Source organism: Rhagoletis zephyria, unplaced genomic scaffold, assembly GCF_001687245.7.
Source record: "Rhagoletis zephyria isolate East Lansing unplaced genomic scaffold, Rhagoletis_zephyria_1.1 Rzeph_scaffold_17591, whole genome shotgun sequence".
Taxonomy (NCBI): Eukaryota; Metazoa; Arthropoda; class Insecta; order Diptera; family Tephritidae; genus Rhagoletis; species Rhagoletis zephyria.
In genome coordinates, this window is record NW_016174652.1 from 1 (window position 1) to 10,748 (window position 10,748).

General features: G+C 39.3%; 1 protein-coding gene across 1 annotated transcript; it reads right to left on the bottom strand.

The window, feature by feature from the left end:
* Positions 1-6: 6 nt before the first annotated feature.
* Positions 7-10,743, bottom strand: LOC108379883 (uncharacterized; the record flags this gene model as incomplete). Its single annotated transcript, XM_017636240.1, has 9 exons — positions 7-614; positions 2,172-2,455; positions 2,545-2,891; positions 2,972-3,137; positions 3,866-4,284; positions 4,699-4,849; positions 4,931-5,256; positions 7,035-7,155; positions 8,578-10,743. Coding segments are annotated over 9 exons (4,134 nt in total), but the record flags the coding sequence as incomplete, so codon positions are not given.
* Positions 10,744-10,748: the final 5 nt, after the last annotated feature.

Here is a 10,748-nt window from a genome sequence, read left to right on the forward strand (position 1 = left end):
ATTACACAAATTATGGATTCGTTAATAAAAATTTGTTTTAATCTGTTAAAGAGTTTTTCCATTATATAATAAGACTCAAATTCATACACATCATACAATAGACGCAGTGCACAAACATATATGTGAATACATATTTCCAGGCGTACATATAAACATTTATGATAAAGCGAAGCTTGTGTGCTGAATTATAGCAGTGGCGACTTGTAACAACTAGGTGCCTGCTTTTAAACTATCAGGACTCGAATCGTCACGTACGATATCGTATTACTCGTCACGTAAAAACACCCTTTTCGCATTATTGTATGTGAACGTATCACGTAATTTTCTTTCGTATGGTTGTCGATCCGTGAACGGATGTTACGATTCGAGCCCAGGACTCACTTCTATACTATCAAATAAATACAGAGAAAAATTGCTTTCAATTCAGGATACATATCTATGTACGTATATACGCAGGTTATCAACGTTTCTCATTGATGGGTGATAGCGTGTTGCTATTTTGTGAGCTGGGCCGCTCAATGGTCATTGTCTGCTGTGGCACTTGGCTATCCGGACTAATGCCCAGTCCTGTGTAAATTTCTTTCATTACAAAGAGTATCGTGTCTTCAGATTCCCTGCAATGATAAGTACGAAAAGGTAATAACACATTTAGATATACTGTAATTGTACTTGTAAATAATAATAATATAAGCGTCGATGACCCTGATAATAAACCTCAAAAGCTGCAATTTATATACAGACATTTGAAAAAAGTTAAAAATTAAACTAAAGTATTTTAATAAAAATCAGGGTTCAAATAAACTATAAAAATATTAACTTTTGGATAATACCGCAATATGCGGTCTTTAACGTTACTTACTATACTTGACTATATTCTCCATTTTGATCGCATGCCAGGCACAAGAAAAATGAACGCGCACCGCATATATTGGATGTCAATTGGCACTTGTTTCTAAATAGATGCTTTAAGATCTAAATATATTGTACAACAATTTTGAATCGCTACATCTCAGAAATGGTAATTCTTAGGAAAGCAAATTTATACTAGGCAACACTGATTTTGGTGCGGCAAATGTTAAAGCGGTTTTTGATAGACTTTTTTGTGTGCTGATTAAGAATCGGTAAGTAGAAAGTTTCCATCAGCTCCAGATTTTGAAAAAATGAAGTCAAACTGTCAAAAAATCGCGTTTTTTGCAACATTTCAGAAGCTCTAGTAAAGAAACAAAAGGTAAGTAGTACCTTCCACGTAGGCTTAAATTAAAGTTAGCACCTTGACCTGATGGCCACTTTTAGTTATTTATTGAGCAATAAAAAAAAAGAAAACTGGAAAATTCCGACCAAGGCCATGGAGCAATAACTTGCAGCCGGACTGCTCCGGATCCTTCTTCTCCGGGCAGGCATTGATTTCCACCTCGGACTAAAACATACTTCTGCTGCATTTGCCAGAGACGACAAGCTTTGTGGCCCTCTGCTGCTCTACCCGCAAACGGCACGCATTCAAAGCATCGAATAACACAGGGATATAGAAGTTTGGTTCAACATGCAGAAACTTTTATTTTTGTATACTTGTGTTATTATTTTGTTCGAAAGGTATTTCAAACGAGAGGTGCGCAATGTGTCTATTTTTCCGGAAGGTGGCCCGACTTGCTTCAAATCACTCCACCTAACAATATTAGTAATATAGAACATCAGGAGGTGCTCATTTTTTCTTCATCGAAGAAGCTTGTGGATCGAAGTCTGTGGATCCATGATCTCCGTGTTAAGTAAACTGCATCAAACAATCGCTGTTACAAATATTTTTCGTTTTTCGTAGCAAATTTATTTAATTTTACTTGGCTAAACAGTAAAAAAATAAAAATAAATAAATTTTCAGAATCAACATTTGCGCGGCAACCAAAAAATGTAGTTGCCAATATAGCAATTCAGTTGTAAGCTTTCCGTTGCCAGTTACCATCTGTAATACAATTTCAGCCACTGGCAATGCAACTGAAGTTCGGTTGCCGGAAAAAGTTTCTTACTCTTATGAGAGTATTTCGTACTTACGCACACTTGCACAAAAAAAAAAATAATAACTGTATACTGCAATAGGTTTGTTATTGCTTAGATTAAGCCAAGTGTACATTTGTGCAGCGGTTTAACATACAAATAAATAACCGAAATCGTTAACTTACCAATAACAAACATGCGCGCCCATGGCGAATATGTACTCGTTGATGAATTCCAATGGTGCTTCTTGTAAAACATAATCGATGCGCTTGGAGTCATTCAATTTACCCAACGGAAAATCTATTTCAACCAAATCGGAATCAGATTGCGACGTTGACACTGAATCGGAACGTGTACGAGGCGGTTCTGCGTTCGCTTGCGTGGAGCCAGCATGCGGCTCACTGGATAAACTAGGCTGCACTGCTGCTTGCTGTTGTTGTTTCTCTGCTTCTATTTGCATACTTAAAACCTAAAGATTACGTTTGAAGAACGAAATAATGTTTAGTGGTGCATAATATGCTTATCGCTCATGTATAACCGATCCACATACATACATACCTTATCAACTTCCTTTGACATATTCTCCTCCGCATCGCGGCTGGTTCGCGTCGAGCCTCCCAAAAAATTAACACTTTCCAACGTATTTTTGAATGTATCCAAGAACCGTTGTTTCAAGTCAGCACCCACACGAGTCATTGTCTCTTTCAACTCCAAATGCATACGTTTACGTCCCTTGTGATGTGGTATCAGTACTGGTCGCACATTGCTCAAATCCGGATTAACCAGCGCTTCGATGCGATAAGCGACTGGATCGAAGGGATGGAATATGTTGTAAAAGCCCGAACAAGTAGGCAGGCGAAAGTCAAGGCCAAGCTTATCAATGCCGCGAATGGTGACAAACATGCCTTTTGAAAAGGAAAATATATGAGTTTAAAATAGCGTTGGTAAACAACAGCGCAAATTACTGAAAATGCGATACACTCACCGATTGGTGAACCCAATGCGAAAACTTTTTTGGGTTCAAAATTAAGCTGTGGATAATGTATAAATGGCTGACCAGTCCCAGCGTGGCCCATTGTATAGCTTGTAACGCTCAGGTCGTCATCATTGCTGACGTCCATGGGGCTTGTGCCGAGCTGATCGGGATTCTCCTGCAAACCCAAGGAAAAAATAAAAATAAATAAGTAAATAAAGTAGAGCGCCACGCACGGAANACATTTTAAGGCTTAATTCTTAAATTATAATATAAAATCTTTAAAGCATTTGAGCATCGAGCGCACCTCTCCGCATTCGTTTTCTTATACTTTTAAGTTATTTTTACTGATGAAGAAAAAAGTAGGAAGAAACTAGCGGTGCATCGAATTTTTGTGAAAAGGCTGAGAAAAGAAGATTAAAATTTGGCAGCGCTCACTCAGGGTGGAATAAGTGAAGCCTTCTTTCGAGAAAAGCAAACATGGCCTTTTTTTAATGTGAAAATACTTTTTCGATTCAAAATTTTCAAATCGCTAATATGAAAACCCCGAAAATTATGCTGTTTGAAAAAATCATGTTACTTGTTTCTTTGTGTAGTAAATTTAACCTTATTTGACAAGTGGTGAACCCAAGTNGTTTTTGCGAAAAGGCTGAGAAAAGAACATTAAAATTTGGCAGCGCTCACTCAGGGTGGAATAAGTGAAGCCTTCTTTCGAGAAAAGCAAACATGGCCTTTTTTTAATGTGAAAATGCTTAATCAAATACTTTTTCTGTTCAAAATTTTCAAATCGCTAATATGAAAACCCCGAAAATTATGCTGTTTGAAAAAATCATGTCATGTTTTTTCTTTGTGTAGTAAATTTAACCTTATTTGACAAGTGGTGAACCCAAGTGTATGAGTACTTACTAAATTCTGTTCCTCGGTTTCCTTCGGCGCTTTTTGGTGACAAAGTAAATCGAAAAGTATCAACGAGCCCAAACTATGCCCTGCCACTGAGACACCGCCATTGAATTCTGGATGACGTTCGCGGTATTTATTGTACACTTCGTTCATAGACGCAGCCACTGTGTTCATAATCTTTTGACAATATTTAGGACTGGTGTAAAAGAGCACATCCAACAGTGTATCGTTGGTGAAATTTCGTAATTTCGGTATTGACTCCAATGTTATTGAACGCAGTTTTTCATCAATGCCCATTTCCTCTGAATGTAAGTGGCTATGCCATGAAATAGGCAGCACTTCGACGCGGCCTACAAGTCCCATCTCAGTTGAATTTTTGTAGTGTGACTGAACCAAAGCCTGTGCAATGTTGCGAAAGTCGTCAACTGAATGTGGAGATAGTAAATATTAATTGGCATTTAAATGCAATTTTTGAACCTAGAAATGTTTTGCAATTACGGCTTAATATGGCTTTCCCAATTACTATCGCAATCCATTCACACGGACACATTCTTAATTCGATTTGACAGTTATTTGTCTCTGTGTTATATGGTATCTTCTTTTTGATACACAATGTGAGTTATTGTTAAAAATTTATAAATTTCCATATTAAATTGGTGATGTATGTACATACTATTTATTAACGTTACTTTTAGTACTAAGAAAAATTTCCGATAAAACTTAGGGAAGGCTGCAATTTGCTCGTAATTCGTATGGTAATTGGAGCGCGAATTATGAACGAGAGAGCAATTGGGGTGCCGTGGGAAAGCTGTATAACTATTGCTTCGTACTAAACTAACCAACTTCATCGACGCTGCGCATTTTCAAATCGCATGCCGAACCAATGCCATGTACCATCAGCAGTAAATGATCGACGCGCTCCGATTCACCCTGTTCGATTGTGAATTCGTCAAGGTCACGCTTAACCACACGAGGTCGTGTTGTTGTTTGCTACATTAAATAGTTATTTGAATTTATATTCGTTTTATATATGAAGATTAACCTCGAAGATACATATATGTATGTACTTACTGAAGTACCGCCCCAAGCGTCGGTAGACTGTTGCTGCTGAAAATGTACAATAACGGTGGGTCCATGGAATGTCACCTGCTCATGCATAGACAAAACGATCTTCTTATGCCATTCTCCGCTATCAAATGCCTGTTTATACTCGGATTCAAGTAGATCAGCGATTGACTCTTCATAAGGCACCATTTTGGAGTCGGTGCCTTTATAGAACCATGAGCAACGTCTGACCTCTATGGGAGCACATTCCCAGTAAACAGCCGTTTTGGTACGCTCCTTTATATTTACATCATAGCGGCCACCCTCGACGGCGACAATATTCGGAGAATTGGCTGCAAGTACAAATTATAACATACATACATAAATGACCTACAGTATTGTAACTATTCATGTGAACAGCTGAGAGGATAGACAGGCGGCACCGTTGACTCGAATCAACTCGTTCATTTGAAATTACCTCAGGAATTAACTGTCTATTCAATAGACTCTATTGTATAAGCAAGCAAACAAAGCAAGCGAGAGCTGCGTACCACAATTTCGTAGTACCCAGGTTCGATTTTTATACCCGAGCGCAGTTGTGTTCCTTCACATAGCTGTTGTTTGTAACAGCTTAAAGGAACCTAGATAGATATAGACAATGAAAAGATATACCGATTAACCCCCGGTTGTCCGTCCGTACGATAACTCGAGTAAAAATTGAGGTATCTTAAGGAAAGTTGGTACATGTATTTCTTTCGAGCTAAGTTCGCAGAAATACGAAAACTGCGATATTTTAGTAACTATTCAAGCCGGGAATGGGAATGTGTGTGTGAGTTTGTGAGTAAATTTTAAAATTAAAATGCTTGAAAACGTCAAAAATACTAAGAGTATCTCTCAGCGGTTCTACCCCACCAAACAATTTTTGTTGCCAGCAATAAGAAAACGTCTCGCCCTCGGAAACAAATTTATTGCCGGTAATATTGCCATAGTATCGATTTCCTATTACTAGTCGCTCTAAAACGTCCGCCGAAGGCAACTCGCCTGGGCGAGTCGTTATCTTATTACCTGAATGCGTAATTTTCTTATCGTTTCAGGCAAGGTGTATTAAAGAAGGTGGGATTGACAACCCAGGTAGGCTCTCTTCTAAGGTACCATTATGGAAAAAAATATAAACAAGCGTTCAAAATTCATAAAAAAATTTTTTCAATTTAACTTTATAGGGTGGCTCATGATACAATAATTTTTAGAAGGTAGTTTCACTTCAATATTTTTGACATAAACCGTGTCTGTGACAAACACGCAATGTGGCCACTGCCATGATATAGAACTTGGGGATTTTCGCTTGTTATTTTAGATATTTTTTAACAGAAGGGTGGTTCTTCTGAGAGCAATGCCAAATTCAATCACACTCTGTTGAATACATTTTGCTTTCAGGCGATGTTTGAAATAATTTTATTCTTTTTAAGACTACATTTATTTTTTGTATACGAAATTGGAACTTAGAAACGGAATTAATTAATTTATTTCGCTGTGGGGCTTCCTATTTTTTCAATCCTGTCCTTGGTATATATTAGACGATTTTGAATAATTCTGTTGACAACAAATGTATAAGTTTGGGAATTTTTGATAACTTATTTATTCCAAAGTTGACATGAAAGAAATGATGTTGCCGATTTGTTGCCATTGACGATTGTTGCTCATTTCTCCTGTTTTGCGTGGTGGGACCTTACTATATTTTTTATCATGGCACAAACCACACACTCGTACGTACACGTAGTAGTCACATATCTATAGAAATTATGAAAGAAAGTCTGAACGTACTTGATTTATGTGAAGTAATTGGATCGAAACAAAGTAATTTATGCTGCAGTATGAACATAGTTTGTAGTAGAAGAAACTTATTGCTGGCACCGTTGTTTTGTTTGCTTTTAGAATGAAAAAACATACATACATATACACTTTCTTACGTTTTTTCTTCATTTCATAACACAAGTGTAAAACGTAGTAAGAAATAGACACAAAGAAGTGCAACTGACTCAAAGAATTACGATGGTCATTTGACTGTCTGCGTAACTCGACCCACGACCCACGACCCAATGTTGTCGCCTGTCTATGCTATAACACAACTTACCACCCATAGATAACGTGGTTTCTAACAAAGCAGAATCATAGTGACTAAATGGTGTCCACACGAACTTGTTGCTACCCGTCGGCCGCTTGTAAAACCAATGCTTGACTGCGGGCGAATAGGGCTGAAAAGTAAAAAAAAAAAAAAATAATAATAATAATAATGCGATGAAATTTAGTAATAAGATATAAAAATTAATGTTTTTCTTTGGTGAGAGCATCACTTGAAAACGGCTGGACCTATTACGCGAATTGTCTTAATAGTTCATTGTAATCTATGTACAGTGTGACAAGTGAGCTCGGAGGCCATTTATCCTTGGGAATAAATCAATTTTTTTGTTTTAATTTTATATACTTACATATTTTCGATATATGTATAAATGTATGTATACTAGTACTTGAAATACTTCGCAGTTACGTATGTATGTACATTAGACTGATTAAAAAAAATCGACTAATTTTTCTTTTAACCTTCAATACCTTCAGAGGGATGTTAAAAGATGCCTGTTAAAAGCGCAACCCTTAATATTAAGTTTAAAAGGTCGCGTGTCGCGGATCACAATTTTCCATATAAATTACTTAGAAAAAAATTTTTTTCAACTTTGGAATTGGTTTTCTCGTCTTTGAATTATCGGAAATTAGAAGTTCTACATGAAACTTCCCATATCATTTTTTGATAAACCTACTGGTTTAACGGTTATTCAAACTTAAAGATAATGTATGTCATTATTACAGTTTTTTCTCCTAGGTCAGATAATTAAATTTATTTTCAACTATCCAGGTTAGGTTAGGTTAGGAGCGCGTGTGTGCAGAGCACGGACTTGGAAAAATTAATATTGGTAGATTTCCCAGCGAAGTCGATCAGCCGCAATACGTTGTCGGGCGTTTCGTCGTGGAGGCTGAATTTTCCGACGATGGTTCCAAAAATCCCTTCCTTGCCCACCCTGGCATTGAAGTCTCCAAGCACGATTTTGATATCATGACGGGGCCAGCGCTTGTACATGCGCTCCAAGCGCTCATAGAAGAGATCCTTGGATGCCTCATCCTCCTCTCCCGTCGGGCATGGGCGCAGATGAGCGAGATGTTGAAGAATTTCGCTTTGATGCGGATTGTGGCTAGACGCTCGTCCATCGGGGTGGTGGTAACGACAGTACTCGGCGACGGAGTCTCGACACTGGTAATCGATTCAGGTCCAGACGAATACATATAAGGTGGTAGCGATTCAACAAATGCAACAATTACTTATATTTTAGTTTTGCGTTTAGCGGACCATTTGCAAATTTCAGCTATTCTCCCCGAATGAAAAAGGGCGACAGGATATACAAACACTCTCACGTTTTCACTCACTCACTAACGAAATACAAAATTTTGACAATCAAACGCTACTCACAGTATAAATTCGCCTTGGATGCAGGTATGAAATTCTTGCATAACAACACTAACTTTTTCATTTTTTTGGATTACAACACTCTTGCAGCAAATCAAACTTTCAAACTTTATACAGAATTCAGAAAAATTCAACAAATTTTCATCGAAATTTAACTTACCACAGTCGTTGGTGGCACCGTCGCGGCTGCCTTCTCTCCAAGCAGCATACTAGCCATTCTTAGTTCACGTAAGACCTCCTCTGGCAAATCCTCGTAATGCTTTTCCGGTGCTAAATCGGTAGCAGAATTTGCAACTGCAGACGCAAGTGGTGAATCTGCAACTGCAATTGGTTCAGAAGCTACTTCTTGCACCGCTGGCTGGAACTCAGCAGGTACTCGCACTTCTTGCTGTGTTATAGGGGCTGCTAAAGTCTTCTCAGGGCTACGCTTGGCAAACACTTCAGAAGGCAAAGTACGCGCACTCACGTTGCTATTATTCCACTCTGAAAACTCCGAGCACGATGAGGAAGGCGGTTCTACCAAATTAGAAACGGATGTAAGCGAGCCCAAATTACGGTGGGCTAGGCCACTATGCACCAAATCGTAACCAAGGTCACCTACACCGGAGTTATTTTCACGTTGTGGTGGATTGTTGAAGAAATTTTGTAAACGTTGGTCCTCGTTCGATTGAGCGACTGTTTGGTGCTGTTGTTGATGTTGTTGGGGTTCCCCTTGTTGCTGTTGTTGTTGAGTGGACAACGAATTGAATACACTTTCAGATAGCGGCTGAGACTGTGATTGTGTAAATGTGTCAAAGAAATGAGCCGTAGATGAAGTGTCTGTTGACGGCAGCGCTACAGTTGGTGGAACTATCTGTTCTTGTCGTTGTTCGTTTTGCGTTTGTTTACTTTTAGTTGTATGCTTTGAAGGTTGCTCGAAGTAAGTAAATGAATTTACAACACCCGACTGCTGAGTTTGAGTGTTGCTAACAGTAGAAGACGATGTTTGCACGTTTGTGACAATAGCGGCGAGAGTAACTGTTGAGTTAGTATTTGAGATTGATGGCGCAACTACTGCTTGCGCTTCAATCTGAGTAGACTGCAAGGACGTCGACGGTAGAATATTATCAAAGCCGATTGGAGGTGGAACACCCAGCGGTGGTGTCGCTGTAATATCAACAGCTGTAGTTGGAGCCTCGCGCGTAATTGTGGGAGGTGCAATACCAAGCTGTGGCGGCAATGGTGGAAATTCGGTTAGCTGTTGGTGAGTCGGTGTGGGCTGAAAGAAGTTAGACTGTGTCTGTTCGCAATAGCCAAAGAAGCCAGCGGCACTAGGTAATGCAGCAGCAGCAGCAGTAGGTATCGCGGGTTCTTGTGTATTTTCCGCTGAACAAGCAGGTGGCTGATGTTCGACGGCGCTCGGTTGCAAAGACTGATCTTCTACTGGAGACGTAATTATATTGAATGAATCTGTTACACTTGAACCAGTTATGCCTGGCGCATCGACAAAGAAGTTTGCTAACTTCGGCTGAGTTTCGCCCTTTGGCTGTGGCTGTGACTGAGGGCCTGGCACGATTGGCGATGCACCGAGGTTTCTGCGGAATGGATTTGCGTTTTGATTTTTATTTAGCGGACGACTGACGTTTGGCACACGAGGAGGTAAAATCGGGCTGACTCCAGGCGTGATTTGTGTATCTGGTTGAGGTTGCACCAATAATGGAGTGTTAGATTGGCTTTCTTGTGCCGTTTGCGTTGGAACGTTTAATTCAGGTTCTTCAACTAAGTTTGAATCAATGTTCGGTTCTTTCGCATGCAAATGCTGCGCTTCGAATTCGGTAGGTAAATTTTGAGTTGAAGGCAGCTGCACTTGTTCAAGGTTATGACTTAAAACCTCTTCCTTTTCTTCTCCTTTTGGAGTCTGGAAAGTATGTTGATGAATTGTTGGCTCCGATGGCTGAAGCTTTATTGAAAGCTTTCTTAAAGCTTCAGGCAACACTTCGGATTGATTCTCAGCTTCAGTAGATATCTGTTTTTCTGTTTCAGTTTTGTCGGTTGAGCATACTTCTGGTAAGAAAGCTTCAATGGTTTGCTGCTGTATTGTAGCCTCTATGTCTTTTATTGTTGAAGATTGGTTAATAGAACTTTCCACATTCGCTCCTTCTCCTGCTGTAGTGGCCACATGCAATGTTTTTGGCTCCGCGGTTGTGAATCTTATTGTATCCTGCTCTTCAATGGTAACACCGGCCTGTGATTGTTCGTCGTTTGTCGCCCGTTTTGCTTCCGTTACCGACTGCTCAACGGTGAACAGTGCAACATTTGACTCCGATGGCTGAGCAATGAAATAACTTGGCA